General features: G+C 45.0%; 2 protein-coding genes across 3 annotated transcripts in view; one reads left to right on the forward strand and one right to left on the reverse strand.

The window, feature by feature from the left end:
- ZWILCH (zwilch kinetochore protein) overlaps positions 1-3,049 on the forward strand; it is a 38,941-nt gene extending 35,892 nt beyond the window's left edge. For both annotated transcript variants that reach the window (XM_090270806.1, XM_090270807.1), the window contains 2 exons: positions 714-823; positions 1,931-3,049. In XM_090270806.1, the coding sequence (XP_090126932.1) occupies positions 714-802 (89 nt within the window). In that variant the 3' untranslated portion in view covers positions 803-823; positions 1,931-3,049. The remainder of the gene's footprint in view (positions 1-713; positions 824-1,930) is intronic.
- On the reverse strand, positions 1,963-18,403 carry LCTL (lactase like). The gene is made up of 13 exons (XM_090270808.1): positions 18,286-18,403; positions 17,744-17,907; positions 16,959-17,046; positions 16,570-16,679; positions 14,976-15,104; positions 14,778-14,873; positions 13,355-13,409; positions 13,101-13,262; positions 5,755-6,029; positions 5,129-5,255; positions 4,802-5,001; positions 3,613-3,676; positions 1,963-2,182 (listed from the first exon to the last, which is right to left on the reverse strand). Exons 1-13 carry the CDS (start codon positions 18,401-18,403, stop codon positions 2,067-2,069), a joined length of 1,704 nt encoding a protein of 567 aa, XP_090126934.1. The 3' UTR covers positions 1,963-2,066.
- Positions 18,404-18,925: the final 522 nt, after the last annotated feature.

The following is an 18,925-nucleotide window of genomic DNA, read 5'->3' on the forward strand; positions in this document are numbered from 1 at the left end:
CATTTACGAAATTAGACTTTCTATTTCATTGGACTGAACACTATTAGTTTTTTAAGATATCTAGTGGTATAATACTCTTGAGTAAAATAATTGATATCAGAAGTAGGACAACTTAAGAGAGAAAAATGTGCCTTTATCTGCCATGGGAAGAGAGAATAATGATTTGGAGTTAGTTGGGGAGTAAAACAGTGTCCAGTAGAGTGCTGCGCACCCAGTGGGTGTTCAGCAAATAAGTGTTGATAATGGTGAGAATATGGAAAACAGTGTTGACCCACAAGGAAGTGGACATGATCTCATCTAAATGTTAATTGTACCATTTATTTTGAAATAACAGCCTTCAGGAGAAAAAAAATGGTATGTGTCTAGCCCTAAGACTATATATCCTAGGTAGAATATGTTTTCTAAAATACATGTTAAACTGGAAAAAATTGTTTAACTGTAGTGGATGAGGCACCAAAAAATAAAGCAAATTAAAAATATATAATTTTTCAAAAATCTGTTTTATCTTTTAATTTGTTTAGTCATATTTTCAATGCACCAAGAGGGTTTATTATTTAAAGGAATTGTCCTTGCTGATTTATGTCTTAACAAATTCTCTTAAAGGAGAAGATACAGCATTCAGGCTACCTTTTATTGTAAAATTCAGCAGTATATGTGGTAGAAAAGCCAGCAGGATGGTGAACAATTCTATCTCACTATCTCTCCGGTTACAGATTTTTCTGAATTAACATTAAACAGTAGCCTGGAAGAAAGGATGTCCTTTACTAACATGGTTACCTGCAGCCAGGTGCATTTCAAATGAAGTGTGCTGTTCCTCTATCAGGTAGTGTGTTCACTTTTTGTTCTCTGAATATTTTGTAATGTGTTAAATACCTTATGTTTTAGTTCTTTCTTCAACATATAAATCCTGACTTAATACATTAGGAATATCAATTACTTATCAGTAATCACATAAAAGGCTTACCAGATGTTACTGAGCAGTGCAAGTTTTTAGCTTCCTTTCTACCTTGTGTAGCCAACCTAATAGCTTGGTTTAATCTTAAAACCAGAGAAACAAAAACAATTTTTTTGAGTGGTAATATCATGGTACTCTAAATCTTGATATATATTGAGTAGAAAGAGAGTTTGATTTCAAAAATATTGATGGAAGAGTAAAACCCTGAACAGATATATCAGTTTGACATCGAAAGCAAAGATTTGTTAAAAACAATTTTACTCCAGCCCAATTGTAGGACTAAGCCCCAGGTGTAAATACCTTTCTTAAAGTGTTTACTTTGAGATGGTATTAACCAACCAAAAGGATTAATGGAATAGTATTTTCTATTATGTTACTGTTTCTTGTTTGTTTGTTTGTTTCAGAAACAGTATTAAATAGAATCAGATAATGAGTAAAAGGCCTAATATTATTCCTTTTCTTTATTTTAATATTATTCCTTCTTAAGTTGTGTTTTGTCCTCAGATAAATGGAGATTAGTTCACTTTAGCATAGTTAAGAATAAAATGAAACCTTATTTTAAAAAACAAAATATCTAGTTACAGAAAAGATAAATTAATTATATTTCTTTAATATATTTAATTGAGTGAAGTGAATTAAAATTATGAAAGTGTATGTGCTCATTTGCTTGGTACCCACCTAAGCTTTTCTCTGGTTGCTTTAAAGGATCTACACACTGAAATGACTTGTCTCTAGATGATTGACTGTGTCCATCATGTGTAGGACAGTGCTGAGATGGCATTCATTTCTACATTAAAGTTATGTTTCTGGACAGATTTAAAAATGAAAAAACAAGTTATAAAACAGTTTGATTTCTTTTTGCAAAGTGAAAATAGGTGCATAATATACAGCAAAATATTAACTGAGTAAGATGATGGGTGATTTTTATTTTATTTATTAAATGCTTATTTTTATTTTCTAATTCTTAAATCCCAGCATAAGCCCAAAAAAGAAAAAAAAAATTATTACAGAGCCTGAAACAGAAATGTATGTAAGTCTTTAAAGCAGAAAATGGATGAAGATCGGAAGGTTCTCTTTGAAAGATGAAGCTGCAAAACGGAGTAACCCTGTCTCAGCCCTCGCTCTGCAGGAGAAGCATTAGGAGAACTGCAGCAATTAATACACAGAGGGTGCAGACTGTAGGTACCACGATCTCTGTCGCCATCTGCATATGACTTAGTAAAGGTTCTGAAGTGGGAGAGAGAACACCACCATCTATGGGAATGTGATCATTGTAGCAAATATAATTTCATCCTGAAAGCTTTACCTGTATTGGAAAAACTTGGAAAATGGCATCATACTTTCTAATTATTCTCATTTGCTAGAAAAGAATTAAATGTTATAAAAAATTATGTGAGGGCTTTGGAAAATATTTCAGAAAGTATAGGATAAAGAATGCCTAAATTTGGTTCTCCCATGGGTACTGGAATAAATTCTAAATGTGTATTAATACTCGTGCTTATCATAATTAATCTCAGAATATTAGCAGCTATATCCCATGGTTTTTCTAATTTTCACTGTGGGGATTTGTGAAGGAAAAACCCTTGGGAAACATTTCTAACCTTTCAAAGGTGTTATTGTGTATCTTAAGATGTATAGGAGTTTCTATATTGAAGTTTTGTGTGGTCATTCTTGCATAGTTAAGTAATAGTCCTGAAGAGTTAAGTGTTAAGCATATTTCATGTACATGAATATAGTAATGAACATTGATTCAACACCTGCCTTTAGGTTTTGTGCCAGGGACTGTGGTTACCAAAGTAAAGAAGGCACAGGCCCTGCTCTGAGTTCATAGGCTCAACAATAAATTCTCCATCATGTCTGTACATGATAGAAGTTATTTTAGTTTAATGAAATATATATCCTTAATATTACCTGGTTATTTAGATAGATATGGGAAGAGGGCTAGATATACTGGCCTATAAAATAGCTGAATTGGTAGGGTTTGGTTTAGCACTTTCCACCTCTGATACCCTATTAAAGATGTGTTTGTTAAAATAGGAAGTATATTTCTCTGATTGCCCTTAGAGATATAAAGATAAAATGCAAAGAAACACATGATGTGCGTTGGCATTTCTTGATGTATAGTTGCATCTTTGTTATTCTACATCTCTGAGCTTTTTAGATCTCATTGCATCAGAAATGATGCCTTCTATGAAGTCGGCGACCTTGTTTTGTTTATTACTATTTCCCAAGTGCTTAGAACATCCCCCTACCAAAGGTGCATGCTAACAATCACTTGCTGAATGAGTGAATGTAATTATCTCTAGTGTTTTTTAACTTTTCTTTATTTCATATGGTATAATGGTTGAATTTTTCCCTCCTTACACAAGCCTACTATAACAAAATAGGAGATTTATAAGTTTACAGTATGATTCAGGAAGAATAAGAATAGAGTAGATAAAATATTTCTCTTTCTGGTAGGTTTTTAAAGTATTATTTTCAGTGCTTATAAAATAGACATTTGAAATTGCTTCAAAATAAAGAAAAAAAAACATTTTTAATCATGTGGTTTTGGAAGATTGACTTAGGGTCAGTCCACATTGTGAGATTTTGATAATGTCATTATCTATATAATTAGGTGGTTCAATTATCAAAGAGGAGTATTAAAATATACTCACCTGCAGCAAGCATCTGGTTGTTCATAGAGCAAGTTTCCAAAGCTTTAAAGTACCAACTTTCCACCTAATAAAAAGCCACTTGGTGATTAATCTTGTTTTTAATCTGCTAGTAGATTAAATTAGTTAACATTTATTGAACACCTATTTGCATCATTGTGAGGGGGTAAAAAAGAAAATGATCTTTATTCTTGAGGAGCTTATAACCTAGTGAATGCCTGATAGCTTCCATGTATAGTCTCACTGGCGTCACCCTAAAAGAATGTTGGTAAATAACATTTATATTTTTTAATTATTTTTATTAAGACATTTTAGATTACAACTTCTCTATTCCCTGTCATTAGGTACAGCAACATAGAGAGCTAATAGAAAAAATTGTATGTTATTGAAGAATTGGCAATATGTTTTTTTTATATATTAGGTAAATCTTTTTTAAAGATTTTGTTTATTTTTTGTAGAGAGGGGAAGGGAAGGAGAAGGAGAGGGAGAGAAACATTTGATGTGCTAGAGATACATCTATTGATTGCCTCTCACACACCCCCAACTGGGGACCTGGTCTGCAACCCAGGCATGTGCCCTGACTGGGAATCGAACCAGTGACCTTTCAGTTTACAGGCCGGCACTCAGTCCACTAAACCACATCACACCAGCCAGGGCAAGAACTGGTAATATTTGTTTACTTTAAAGATACAACACTTAGCTCTGGCCAGGCAGCTTGGTTGGTTAGAACATCGTCATGATATGCCAAGGTTGCGGGCTCAATCCCTGGTCAGAGCACATACAAGAATCAATGAATGAGTGCATAAGTGAGTGGAACAACAAATTGATGTTTTCTCTTTCTGTAAAATCAATCAATAAAAAGATATATTTAGAAAAGATATAATATTTAGAATAACATTTCATTTAAGCTCTTTATTGACTAATATAACCTGAACAAACAGGACTCCTGCATTACTGTAGTCTGCCCTTAGTATTCTGCATGTTAGGGTTGAATTTTAAAATGTGCTTACCCTGTTTTAAGCAAATGAGCAAAGAGTTTGTACGAGTTAGGGTAGGAGACAAAAGGGCCATGCTCCCACATACCCCCGTTCTCTTTCGTGGAGGAAAGGAGAGAGGCACTTGCCAATCTCTGCACCCCACCTGCCTAGCTCTTCTAAAATCTAGAATGAGTAACAGGGATGATTAGTCCTACCTCTCTTGGATTGGGAAAGCCATTGGCAGTGATAATCTTCTTATAATATTGAACTGAAGCCTTTGGATACCGTGGTTTATTTCTGTTGTTAAATTCAACGTAGTAGAATCCATATCTATCTGAGTATCCTTTCTCCCATTCAAACTTATCCAACAGAGACCAGGAAGTATACCCTTTTATGTTAGCACCATCTTTTATAGCTGCAAAGACATTTTGTTTCATATTTAATTGGAAAAATTATATTGGGAAGATAATCTTAAATGTTTTCATTTAGAAACAAGTTTTAGTCAATCCCGTGTATAAAGACCATCGTGGTTTGTATCTCACCTTTTAGCATTTCATTTATATATCCTTTAAGGTATTGAATCCTCCACTTGTCACATAATTGAGTACAGTGTAATTTTTGAGATGCTCCATTTTCCATCACATATATGGGAGGATCACCATATTGAGTCTGAAAGTGAGTCATAGTAACGAACATCTTTAAAAATCTGACATATAGGTGGGTTTCTGAGTCTGAGGTATGTATAGACACACATGTTCAAGCCTGCCATATTTTAACCACATGTGTTTAGTAAATGCCAGTTCACGTGTTTAGAGATGAATGCAAGCAGGAGGCAAGTTTGTATGAAAGAATACATTTCTCGATAAATCAGCATCATTGCAGGGAAAATGTATTCAGGTCTTGTTCTTTTCCACATATTCTGTTTCAGGTGAGACGGGCAGCAAAATAACTTAAGTGTGGGATAGGACTTTTAGCTACAGTTATATACATTGAAATGGCTATTTATAGTAGGCATTAGTCTCTAAGGTCTATATCTATTAGCCTCTGAAATATGAGTAACTGGATTTATTTTATTTTGTTAACTTTAAATGTAAGCACCTGTGCTTAAGCTCTAAGACCATGAATTCAGGTCAAAAATGACTTTTAAATAGCTTAATGTAGTGATCACCTTAGCAAAGTTGAGGAGCCTCCTAAATCCCCATGGCACAGAATATAGCCACTGAGACCCCATATCAGGCCAGTTTGGGTCAACCAGTTCTACTAAGTCACGATCGTTCTGGTAGCTGGGCCCCTGACGAGAGGGGTAGTTCCTTTCTGTGATGTACTGAGTTGTAAAATGACCTAATCCTAAGAAATCAGATGTGCCTTTAATGTAGTTCTTTTCCTGGAGTGAAAACACTGGTAACCTTGACATATCCAGGCCTTGCTCTGCACTCTTTCTTCCTATTGAGAGAGAAAAACAGAATTTATCAGTTTTACCTTCTCACAATCATTTTATGTACTAGGATGATACTGACATGTTGACATAAAACCCGTCATCCAAATCCTGGGCTTTGGGATTTATTTGTATGGAAAATGTAACATTAGCTTTTCAAACTGGAATTTTGACATTTGAATACTATCCAAAAATTTAAAAGTTTATATTGCTTAAAATAATACTTTCATAGGTTATTCAGTAAGTGGTATGTAGACCAGCATGTAGCCATCTGTAAAATAGTAGAGTTGGATTCCTATATTATTCATTCAAAAACTGGTAATTTTGGTTGTCCCAAGAAGGGAACTGAAAGGCCAGTGCGGCGTGGGGGACATATGGTCATGCTCATGCATTGTTGTAGGGTAAGTTCGTTGGTACACTTCTGTGTTGAGAAATTTTGTCCTAGCTTTCAAAATTGTAAAAATATATGTACTTTCACTGATCAATTACAAATCTGTTTATCCCACATTTTACTCACACATGTAAAAGGATATATGTACAAGGATCTTCATCGCAGATTGAGTAGCAAAAGATTAGATGTCTATCAGAAGAGACTGATTAAATAAATGGTGGGATATCCATCAGTATACAACACTGCAGCCATTAGAATGAACAAGGCAGTACGTTGTGTACCAGCATGGAAAGAACAGCCAGATACATGTTTAAGTGAAACAAAGATGCAGAGCGTTGCCTATAATAAGTATGATAACAAGTACCACCTGGCAGCAGTGCTTTTGCTGACATGCACAATCCAGGCCCAGAAGTGTGCATCCTCCTGGGGAGGATGAGAGCAGTGCGGAGGGGGAAGGACAGAAGATTGACTTTTTACTTTGTACTTTCTTGTACTTTAAAATATTTGAAACTTGCTTGTCCTTGTATAATCTACGCAAAAAGTTTTAAATGAATAAATAAAAGTAACATTTTTATGCATTGATTATAAAATATAACCATAAAAATGTTTCGCCCTGGCTGAGTGGATTGAGTGCCAGCCTGCGAACCAAAGGGTTGCTGATTCGATTCCTGATCAGGGCACGTGCCTGGGTTGCAGGCCAGGTTCCCAGTTTGGGGCATGCGAGAGGCAACCAATTGATGTTTCCCTCTCGTTCTCCCTCCTTTCCCCTCTAAAAATAAATAAATGAAGTCTTTAAAAAGAAATATTTCCACAGAGACTATTGATTTAAATAAATGAAAAGTTTGTATTATTAAATACTTTTAAACTATTAGCATGTTATTACTTTCAGTTAAATTTAGTCATCGGCAGCCGTCCGTCTCGAGAGACGATGGCGTAGCTTCCTGAGAGTCTATCTGCACCGCCGAGAATGGCTGTGCAGTCCGACTCGGGAGTGACAATCCCTGCCGCACTTGTTACAGGTGAAGGCAGATGGCCGTTGTTGCTGCTGTTGACGCTGCTTCCGCCTCGATCTTTTCTGGACCGCCTCCTCGTTGCGCGCAGCCTCTGCGCGTGACGTACCTTGCCTGACTGCGAGCCTCCAGGTTAGGCGGTCGTCTGCTTGAACTTCCCATGTGTTGAGATTGATGGAGCATTGTGTCATATCCTTTTTGCAGATGTCTTTGAACCGCAGTTTTGGGCGCCCTGTCATCCTCTGGCCTTCTGCTAGCTCGCCGTAGAGGAGGTCTTTGGGAATACGGCCTGCATCCATTCTTTTGACATGGCCGAGCCACCTGAGGGGTCTCTCACTAAGAACTGCATGCAAACTGCTCATGTTGGCTCGCTTCAGCACCTCGGTATTGGGGACCTTATCCTGCCAGGCGACATGCAGGACGCGTCGCAGGCACCTCATGTGGAAGCTGTTGAGTTTCCTTTCGTGCCTTGCGTAGGTGGTCCACGTCTCGCTGCCATAGAGGAGAGTGCTGAGTACGCAGGCTTGGTAGATGTGCAGTCTGGTTTTCTCAGTGAGGCTGGAATTGTTCCACACTCGCCGGTTCAGTTTGGCCATAACTGTGGCTGCCCTGGCGATTCTCCGGTTGACCTCCAAGTCAACTGACAGAGAGCTCGAGATGGTGGACCCGAGGTAAGTGAAGTCGTTGACAACCTCCAGGGTGTATCCGTCGATGGTGATGCATGGGGGAGTCCCCGTGCCTTGAGCCATAACGTTTGTCTTCGTCAGGCTGATGGCTAGTCCGAACTCCTTGCATGCGTGGGAAAGGCAAGTGACTAGCTGCTGGAGTCCCTCTTCGGAGTGTGATGTCAAAGCTGCGTCGTCGGCGAAGAGCATCTCACGGATGAGCACCTCTTTGACTTTGGTCTTGGCTCGTAGACGGGCCAGGTTGTAGAGCTTGCCATCGGATCTGGTGTGAATGAAGACACCCTCGCTGCAGTCCTTAAAGGCGTATTGGAGGAGCATGGAGAAGAAGATTCCGAACAGCGTAGGCGCGAGGACGCAGCCCTGCTTTACTCCGCTGCTGACTGGGAAGGCCTCAGAGGTTGCGCCGTTGTAGGACACCGTGCTGTGCATGTTGTCGTGAAAGGACATGACCACAGCAAGCAGATGTGGTGGACAGCCAGTCTTCTGTAGCAAGCTGAAGAGTCCGCTTCGACTGACCAGATCAAACGCCTTCGTGAGGTCGATAAAGGCGAGGTAGAGTGGTTTATGCTGCTCGTGATACTTCTCCTGCAGCTGGCGTAGGGAGAAGATCATGTCCACTGTTGATCGGCCAGCTCTGAAGCCACACTGGGACTCTGGGTAGACGCGGGAAGCAAGGGTCTGCAGGCGGGCAAGAGCGACCCGGGCGAATACTTTGCCGACGACGCTGAGGAGAGAGATGCCCCGGTAGTTGTTGCAGTCGCTGCGGTCTCCTTTGTTCTTGTACATGGTGATAATGTTGGCGTCTCTCATATCCTGGGGGATGTAACCCTCCTTCCAGCAGAGACAGAGTAGATGGTGGAGCGGCTGTAGCAGGACTGGTTTCCCGCTCTTTAGGATTTCTGGAGGGATTCCGTCGCTTCCTGGTGCTTTCCCGCAAGCGAGGCGGTCGATGGCTTTGCCGAGCTCTGCCGCAGTAGGTGGGGTGTCTAGCTCCTCCATGACTGGTAGGTCTGGGATGGCGTTAAGAGCAGTGTCTGTTACGGTGTTCCTCGTCGCGTACAGCTCGAGGTAGTGCTCAGTCCACCGCCGCATTTGCTGTTCCTGGTCAGTGATGACCTCACCTGTCTTGGACTTAAGGGGGGCGATCTTGGAGGGGATTGGGCCTGTTGCCTTCTTGATACCCTCATACATTCCTCGTGCGTTGCCTATATCGGCGGCTTCCTGGATGCTTCTGCACAGGTTTAGCCAATAGGTGTTGGGACAGTGGCGGGCGGTCTTCTGGACTTTGTTCCTGGCAGCCCGTAGAGCTTGAAGTGTACTGGGAGGGGGCGTGGCCTTGTAAGCCAGTAGGGCCTTCCTCTTAGCCTCGATCATGGGTTCCATTTCTTCCCAGTGAGCCTCGTACCAGTCAGCGTTCTTCCGCTCTTTCTTCCCGTAAGCAATAATGGCGGAGTTGTATATGGCGTCGCGGAGACGTGACCAATTGGATTCGATAATGTCATCTGCCGCCATTCCCTCGCTGAGTGCATCTTCCATCCTGTTGATGAATTGCTGGGTCTTAACTGGGTTGCTGGCACAACTGGTGTTGATGCGTGGGCGACCCTTCATCTTGGAGTGGTGCAACCTCTTCGGCATTATGCGCACCTTGCTTACCACGAGGGCATGGTCCGTGTCGCAGTCTGCACTGTGGTAGCTGCGGGTGAGGAGGGTGCTGCCAATATCCGTTCTTCTGGTGATGACGAGGTCAAGCTGGTGCCAGTGGCGGGAGCGGGGGTGCCTCCATGACACCTGGTGGATCTCTTTGCACTTGAAGAATGTGTTTGTCACGCACAGGCCGTGGTGACACGAAAGCTCAAGCAGTCGCTGACCATTCTCATTGATCTTTCCTCTCCCAAAGTTTCCGAGGCAGGTGGGCCAGGCCATGTGGTCGGTTCCTACTCTTGCGTTGAAGTCTCCAAGGAGATAAAGAGCGTTACTTCTGGGGATCTTGGATAACGCTTCGTCCAGTGCATGGTAGAACTGTTCTTTCTCTTCGGTGGTGGCGCAGAGGGTTGGGGCGTACGCGCTAAGAATGCTGACTGGGCCGAAAGTTGTTGACAATCGGAGGGTAAGTAATCTCTGTGTGCCTCCTGTGGGTGGCTCTATGGAGTTAACAAGCGTGTTCTTCACAGCGAACCCAACACCGTGCTGTCTTGGTTGGTCCGGAGACTTCCCTTGCCAGTAGAAGGTGTAGTTGGTTTCTCTGATAGTTCCGTTGTCGGCCAACCGGGTCTCCTGTAGAGCCGCAATGTCGATGTTTAGTCGTGCCAGTTCCCTGTCGATGACGGCGGTTTTCCTGGCATCATTGATCCACGGAAGGTCTGCAGTAAGTCCGGGACACATGGTCCTGATGTTCCAGCTAGTGAGGCGAAGAGCTGGAGGCTTCTTTCTTGTTGTTTGCTTGGAATTGCCTGGTGTGAGTGTTTTGTGGCCCACTTTTCAAGAGACGCCTCTCTGATCCTCATGCACCCAGTGGGGCAGGCGAGCCATGGTGAGACGGCACCTAATTGGCTGGGGGCTGCCCAGCTTGAGGCGGGCGGTAGCTGTCCAGTGAGGTGCGATGACCTCTCCCACCGTCAGAGGAGACCCCTGGCGCTCGTTTCCTTCGCCAATCGGATGAGCTTATAACCGGTATCTGTCTCCTCCCATGTTGAGTCGACATCTTGCGATGACGCTGGAGTGTCCTCTCCAGTGAAGCTACAAAGCCTGGGCAGGGTGATATGGAGGGCCAGCTGTTGCCCATGCAGCAGACCCCCCCTCTCTTCGCAGCTGAAGGATCCAAGGGAAAGACAGAGTCAATACAGCTTGGCTTCAGGTGCGCCGCAGGAGTTGCCGATGTTGACTACAACGTCAAACCGCCTTAGGGACTCCGGCTCCAGATTTTCTGTCGGGGTTTACTCCCTTAGCTTTTCCCCTGAGGAGGTATGCCGCAAGGCAGCGGAGGTTTGGAGTCAGAGTTTCCCTTCTCCTTATCCTTTCCCCTGAAGAGGTATGCCGCAAGGCAGCGGAGGTTTTTTGGAGTCAGAGTTTTCCTTCTCTGGTGTGCCCTGACTGGAAGATCGAACCAGCGACACTTAGCTCGCAGGCCGACGCTCAATCCACTGAGCCAAACCAGCCAGGAGGAGTTAAATTTAGTAACTTGAGAAAAACCACAAGTATTGCCACTATACTGTCTGAATACAATAGCCCCTCACCACATGTGGCTTTTTGAATATGGCTACTGTGACTGTATCTTTAATTCAATCACATTGAATTTTTAATTTTAATAGAGAAATGGCTACAGGCTGTCATTGAATAGAACAGATATATGTTATATGTCTATAATGTGTATCTGTATATCTCACATCTGCATATATATACATTATTCATAACATTTCCATCATCACCAAAAGTTCTATTGGTCAGCACTGGTCTAGAATTACTTTCATTCATATTTATTATGAATAAAAGGGTGCTTGAGATGCCTGGAAGTAATTTGTGAACAAGATTTCAAGCAGATGCTTTCACAACTAAAGAAAATATAAACTGGTCAGAGGATCTTTCCACATTGTACAAAGGAAAAATCAGCTCAGTTTCCACTGAGTTATCACAGAGTTGTCTGGAATGATTGGCCTTAAGCCAAGAAGTGCTCTATGACAACTAGTCAGTTCAGCTTTTAGTGCAATCCTGTGTGGCTCCTAAAATGGCCTCAGAGGTCTCAAGGGAGTGAACGCACCGCACCACGTGAGTGATGAGACGTGCCTGCAGGAACACGAGCACTGTCTGTCTGGTCACGAGGGCTTCTTCCTTGTGCTTCTTGAGGAAGTCATTCCTGAGATTTTGAGTGTATGTGTATAAATGTGTCACAGAATTGGTTATTGTCAAAAGATTTTGTAGAGATTTTGTCTAATCCTTCATTTTCAGATGATAAAACTGACACCCAAAGGGGTGAAGCACCTTGTGCGGTCACTCACTGGTTAGTGGCAGAGTTAGAACCAGGTAAGTCTGTTAAATGGTGCTTTAGAAAGGAAGTTTTGATATGTTGCTAGTTCTCAAACATCTAGGATAGCCTTGTTGTGTGAGACTGTAACATATTTCAACGCCATCCTTGTCTCTTTTTTTTAGTGGGGTGTGGGCTGATACCTCTAAATCACACAGAGATAATACATTTAGATTCCTATGGCCAGACCCTGCTGGTTGCCTGCCCAGTAGTCCCATGCCTGTCTTCCTTGCCTTCTTCCAAGGGGCTATATCCTTATGGGAGACCTGGATCCTCCCTGGCCTCTGAGGTCCTAGTTCTGGTGGTCTAGGGCACTCCAGGCATATGGTTCTGTCCCTTGAGGCATGAAGGGAAAGCAGCTTTGGGTGGAAGCTGTTTTCCTGGAAAGATCCTCCTTGTTGTTTAAAACAGATATGACAGAGCTATTTCCTTTTCTCTGCCCCTGGGTGTTGATGTGTAAAGATGTGATGCGTGGAGCTGCCGCAGCCATCTTGTTGCCATAGAAGTTGAGGTGCCAGAGTGGAAAGATGGAATGAACCTGAGTCCTCAAGGACACCCCTGAGGGCTGGAATATGAACCTAGCCCTGGACCATCCTTTTCTGGACTCAAGTGAGATAATAAATTCCCTATTTTCCAAGTGACTTTAGTCAGAGTTTTCTGTTACATGGCACTTAAACTGGAGTCGAATGAGGAGGAAAAGACAGGACAGCAGAACAGAAAAGAGAGCAGCCAAGAATTACTAAATTGTTCTCCTGGGTGCTAAACTTGTTGGGATTTGTTTGGGTGTTCCTCCCCGTCAACGCCCCCTCCATACCCCTAATTCAAACAATCAGTTCTCCATTCTTGGGGGCCAGGTTATCCCTTCAGTGCCTCACCCAAGTCCAGTGTCTTCTACTCCCTGCCTTTTGGTCACTTCACATGAGTTCAATACTGTGGCTCTGGTATCTGGAGTTTAAAAATGGGTCTTGGCTCACCAATACGCTCCTTCATGACTTGGGGGTAGTCGCCAGCATAAATGGGGTTGGCAAACCAGCCCAGGCAGAATTGTAGGTATCTCTCAGCAGCTTCTATGTCCTTGGGATTACTAATGTCCAGTGGTTCCCCCCAGTTGCAGTTTAATGAAATACCCACCAGCCCTAAAGGAAAAGAAAGAAAAGGGGTGGCAGGAATAAGATCACTCCTCCGGGCACTTGTCTGTTCTCAGCACACACAGAGTAGTGACGCTCACCTTGCTGCTTGCTGCGCCATGTGTTGTTATAGGAATGCCAGGCTTGGGCATGGGCCTAAAAGAGGAAGGAATTCATCAGAGGTGCCTGCCCTGCCTGTTTTTCTCCTGCCTTTCAGACCGAGGTGGCCTTTCTTTCCTAACTCTTGAGATCCATTTGGTGTCCTTTCATTTTCATGAGTCTAGCCTTGATTATCCCAATCCATAGTCTCCATCCTCTGACCTCCAGAGGCACTTATTTTCTTTGTACAATAGAGGAAACTAGGTCTAAATCTGGCATAAACACATAAACCACCACTTTGTGTTAGTATTTCTAAGATTTTTGCTGAAGATCCTTCTCATGTTCCTGGTTGTCCTTGGAGGAATGAGGCAGTACTTTCCCCCTGATGAGCTCAGGAAGCTAGGAAAATACCATGCATCTGGAACAGTCTTGAGAAATGGGATTCAAAATGTGCCAACCTACCTTCTCTCCATATTCTCTACCAGTGACCTACTGATGTCTTCAGAGCTCTGCCCTTTAAATATTCAGCTTAAGAAATCATAAGCCAAATGTTGAAAGAAGTTCTCTCTCCAACATGAATGAGGGTCTTGTATGTCACCCAATGGCCCCTTGCCTTCCTGCTTGGTTATGGTGTCCACCTGCCCAGAGTCCATTGGAGCCTCCTGTCACGCTTCACATCCCTTTTCCCTAACCATCCTCACCTGTAGCCACATACATGTCCCGTAATGTGACCCAATTCTCTTTCTTCTCAAGCCTTTCCGGGAGCCCTGTAACCATGGTGAGGCCCCTTCAGCATCTTTTCTTAATGTCCTTTTCACTTCGCACCCTAACTGAGCTTCGTCATCCTGTAAGACCAGCAGCCCTTTGCAGCAGAGGCCGTTTTTTCCCCACGTCCCACACACTTTAGGATGCTCTTCATTGCTGCTTCTAAACCATTTTCCTTCCTCCTCCAAAAACTCTAGATCTTTTGAAGTCCATGCTATCCGAGGAGCCACTCTTACCTTCTTACTACTGTCCTTCATCAACTCCCAGTTACTTCTGCTCATTCATTGAGGATTTTAGCCCCTAGTTCACTGTCATTCCTACCCCTTCCTGTCATCATTGCACACAAGACGGTTTAGGCCTATAGGTGATGAGTTTTCACATGCATATGCTCCATCCCTTGGCTAGATTGTAAGCCCTGGAGAGCAGCCACTATATATCATCTCAGCCAGTGTCCATCTGAGTGCTGGATGGCAGGACACTCCTGCATAATCCTCATGGAAGGAAAACAGATGTTGTGGAAGTGTTATGGGATGAGCTGGTTCTGAGGTGGAGCAGCAGAGGACTGAACTCAGGCTTGTAACCCTGAGCCATGCTGAGCTGACACTGGACTCATTCCTCCACACTGAACCCAGACTTCCCTCTCAGAAGGACCAGCCTCACCTTAATGATGTGGTGTGCCGCCTTGTACAGGCCTGTTCCGTGGAGCTTCAGACCTGGCGCGTGTTGGCCCGTCTCATAGCCTTTTTCTGCCATTGTCTACAGGGATGGCAAATGGGGACCAAGGGACCCATGAGCAGTGGCAGGGTACACTCCAGTCTGGGAAGTGGGGTTTCTCGCCTGGAGAGGGGCCCTGCTTACCCAAGGATCGCTGAAAGTGACCCAGTGCTTCACCCGGTCCCCAAAGGCTTCAAAGCACAGATTGGCGTAATCACTGAAGTAGTTGGTCATGCTCACATTCTGCCACCCACCATACTTGACCTGGAGCAGCTGCGAACAGAGGAGCGGAGAGAGGAGCAGGTGCCCCAAGGGTCTGTCTTCAGAAAAGACATGGAGCTGATTGTCCAAATGCATGGGAGAAGCATGGGTGAGTTCAGCTACCGAAGATGTTTAGAGGAGAGTGGAGCAAAGATGCAGGGTGTTGAGGGTTAAGACTTGTGTTAAGTGTGAATGTGGATGACCTGTGTGACATACCTGATAACAAACAAGTCAGGGAGCAGAGAAGGTGTGAGGCTCATCCTTTAAAGGAACTTGACAGAGTGACTATTTAAGAAAATTTGCCAAGGGAAAGAGGTCTGAATGTGGGGAGAGAATCTTGAATATAGATTCTGAAGGAATAAGATACTGGGCACGAAAGCTTTGATTCAGATTTTGAGGGCCGTGCAGATGTCAAACCTCAGAGAAGCCTCTGTTATGAGAGTGGATACTGCTTCCTTCCAAAGGGGGCTCTCTCCCACCCAAAGGCGTCTGCTCAGGACTGCAGGTTTTCCCATGATTTCTTATATTATCTACCAAGCTCTCCTTGGCGGGTTTGAGGGGATGCTAAAAGGAAGGCAATCAACCAAGGAAGAACCTGGGAGGTTGTTTTCAGTTTATCTGCCCAAAGCCTACTCTGCCTGCAGCCCCAACTTAGAGGCCTCTGGTAGCTCCCCTTCCCACAGAGCAAGCCCTAGTCACCTTAGCTCCACAGCCAAGGCCTTCCCAGTTACTCCTCCAATCTCTATCCTCCCCCCTCCCCCCTGCTCCCCAAACTCTAACCAAATCACCTGCATGCCCCTCCCTGCCTCCTTGCCATGCCCCTCTAGGCAAAATACCCCTTCCTCCCACCTCATGCCCCAACCTTTCAAAGAGCTGATGAGATTCCATCTTCTCCCAGCACCTTCCTGGAGCCTTGTCTCTATCCTCTGACCTCCCACTGTCCTGTGTCACAGAGAGTTACGTACAGTACGTGGCTCCTCTCCTGGCTAGGCTGTGATCTCTGTGGGCCTTGTTGAATGAATGAAAAAAGTCACTTGAATAGTGATGCCTAACAGTGATGTCCTTAAACTTGTTGAGACTTGATGGAAATTCCTTGGGGAGGGGGTGGGGCTCATGTATGCGCTCATATGGTGCTGGCTCAAACAAACTGGGAAAAAAAGCCTGAACAAACTTGTTACTATACCATGTCATCAGATCTTACTCAAAAGATGTTTTTTCTTTATAGTTTGAGTTGTTGTTTTGAGGACAAATGTTTTGGGAAAAACATCCAAATGCACAGTTATCACTTATTAACAAACATCAATTAAACCAGCATAACCTCCCTGCCACGGCTGAATCAGAGAGATTTCTTCTTCACTCCTTCCCATCTTTTTGTTCAGACCCACCTTTGCCCCCACCTTGGCTACCCCAGGTCTCCAGAGCAGGCTCCCTCCTGCTGAGTTAAGCTCCCATGGGTCTCAGCCTGCATGGCCCTCACCTGCGGGAGATCCCAGTGGTGCAAGGTCACGATGGGAGTGATGTTGTTCTTCAGAAGGGCATCGATGAAGTCACTGTAGAATTTGATTCCCTTCTCATTCACATGGTCACCTGAAAATGAGATAAAAGAGGGCTTGATGAGGACAATGGCCTTGGCCTTCTGAAATGCGACATTCATAGGCCTGAAGGTACTTCAGCCCACCAGCGGTTGGGCCTCAGAGGGGTAGTATAGATACTCCTGGGAGCCCAGCTACCTGCAGAGCCTATGAGAGCTGCTGCCAGAAGAAACCATGTCCATGGTCTCCCTCCCCAGGACTCTGTGGTGTCCCCGCAAAGCCAATGTGGCCTAAAGGGGCCACAATTGGGCTAGGGAGGGGCTGCCTAGCTTACCTCGGACACCCGTGGGTAGGAGCCGGGGCCAAGACAGGGAGAATCGGTAGTGGTTCACGTGCAGTTCCCTTAGCAGAATGATGTCCTCCTGGGCAGATAGGGTGGGAGGCAGGGAAGGGTCACCTGGGACCCTGTGGTGGGCAGGTAGGGGTCACATTGGGGGCTGCCAGGCCAAGGCTTACTTATGTTTATACTCCCAGTGGGTGAGGAAGCAGCTGTTTCCTCATCTATACAATAGGTGTAATACCACCGGCCCCCGCTTCTTCCTGGGGGTATGCCAAGAGTCAAATAAAAGGCAGGATATGGGGGCACTTTGAGAAGGCCATCAGGGTATTCCTAAGAAACCTGGGTGATGAATTCCCTCAAAAAGTCAATCCAGAGATAAAAGTGGGTGCTAAGCAGCAGCATTGAGGATGAGCTAGCCCCACTCCCTTCACAGGGGCTGATTCCCACGCAGGCATTAGGGATTCAGGCCACTGTGGCCTAGAGGCCCTGGGCCATGGCATTAGCCCTTCCGCTACCCATCACTGGGGTACCCCACCAAGGCCCTGGCTCATGTGGGGCCCTGCTTTCCTTTCCTCCTATGTCTATCTTCCCACATCCTGCACACAGCCCCAGTCCCCAGTCCCCATTGGCCCCGCCTCTTTTAGTGGGGAGTGTTTAGTGGAGCACTGGATTGACAGTGTCACCTGGACTCCCCCAGTATGTCACTGCCCACCTCTCAGCTAGCTGTGTGCTCAAACAACCCCCTCCCCCCAGCCCAACCAAACACACCATACACTCACCTGGACCTTGTAGTAGCTGTTACAGGCCACATCTGCTGTCTCATCCCCAAGCACCTTTCCTTTCCCACTGTGCGTGAAGGCATCCCAGATGCTGGGCCCTTTCCCATCCTGGTCCCAGGCACCCTCCGTCTGGAAGGCGGAACTGCCCACCCCCCAGGAGAATCCTGCAAGCAGATACCCCAAGCTGGCCTCTGGGCCCTCCCACTCCCTGCCCAGCATTGAGACTATTGGCTATGCTTCGCAGGCCACAGGGCAAGCCCCCTCCCCGCAGCCTGCCCCTGTCTCTCTAGGGGTGGGAGTACGTGGGACATATGGGGGAAGACATAATGCATTAAAAACATTTTTTTGTAAATCTTAGCCTTTATTATCACATTATCTGTATAATAACTTAAAAAATCTGTTAGGAACTTCTTTTATTTTTAGAACAACTACATAGAGTTATTTTCCATATTCTACCTGTCAGGAAGCTAAAACACAAAACTTGTTGGCAAGCTGGCAAGGTGGGCAAGTTGACAGACAGACCCACAGAAGAATGGACATACCAAGTGGGAAGGTTCCATAGTAAAAGGAAGCTTCTTCTGGGGACCCCTTCCTGGTGGCCCCCTGCCTGGACATCAGCAGTAGCACCCACCAAAGGGTGACAGCTGGCACTGGCTTCATGGCACCTGGCCCTCCCGCATTCCTGGAAAAGCATATCTGACAGGGGGAGGCCCACGCAGCCAGCGCTGAGGGTTTGGACCCCAGCTTGGGGCAAAGGCCAGAAGGGGAAGAGGATTGGAGGAGGTGTGGGTTCTGCGGGGGCAGTTGACCATAGTTCTGCTGGGACCCACCAGCAGAGGCTGAGGCTGGCAGGGAGATGAATGCTGGGCTCAGAGAGCTCTGGGCTGATGGGGAAGGCTCCAGACCAACCCCACTCCCTGTGTGATAGGAGAGGCCCAGCCCATACCCTGTGAGAGGCCCCGATCTAATGGGAAAACACCTCTGCCTTAGAGATGCTCCAGTTTGGCAGGGTAGGTGGGAGAACCACAGAGCCACAGCAAAACCCCCACATACACACTGCGGCGTGTAGAGGGATAGATACCTCCGCCCCAAGCCCGGACCGTGAGTAGGGTTGCCATCCAGGGGCCTCCTGTCCTGAGGGTCAGGGCAGTTCCCCCCACTGGGATTCCCCTCTCTGATGCC

This window comes from Furipterus horrens, unplaced genomic scaffold (genome assembly GCF_987537825.1).
Source record: "Furipterus horrens unplaced genomic scaffold, mFurHor1.1.pri manual_scaffold_3, whole genome shotgun sequence".
Taxonomy (NCBI): Eukaryota; Metazoa; Chordata; class Mammalia; order Chiroptera; family Furipteridae; genus Furipterus; species Furipterus horrens.

Excerpts from the sequence above, each read along its gene's own strand:
- LCTL (XM_090270808.1), bottom strand. The coding sequence starts at position 18,403 with ATGAAGCCAGTGCCAGCTGTCACCCTTTGGTGGGTGCTACTGCTGATG. Across the intron at positions 14,874-14,975 it reads TCACTTTCAGCGATCCTTGG|ACAATGGCAGAAAAAGGCTA; the intron begins GTAAGCAGGGCC and ends CCATCCCTGTAG. Across the intron at positions 2,183-3,612 it reads CAACCAGATGCTTGCTGCAG|AACCTTTACTAAGTCATATG; the intron begins GTGAGTATATTT and ends CTCCCACTTCAG.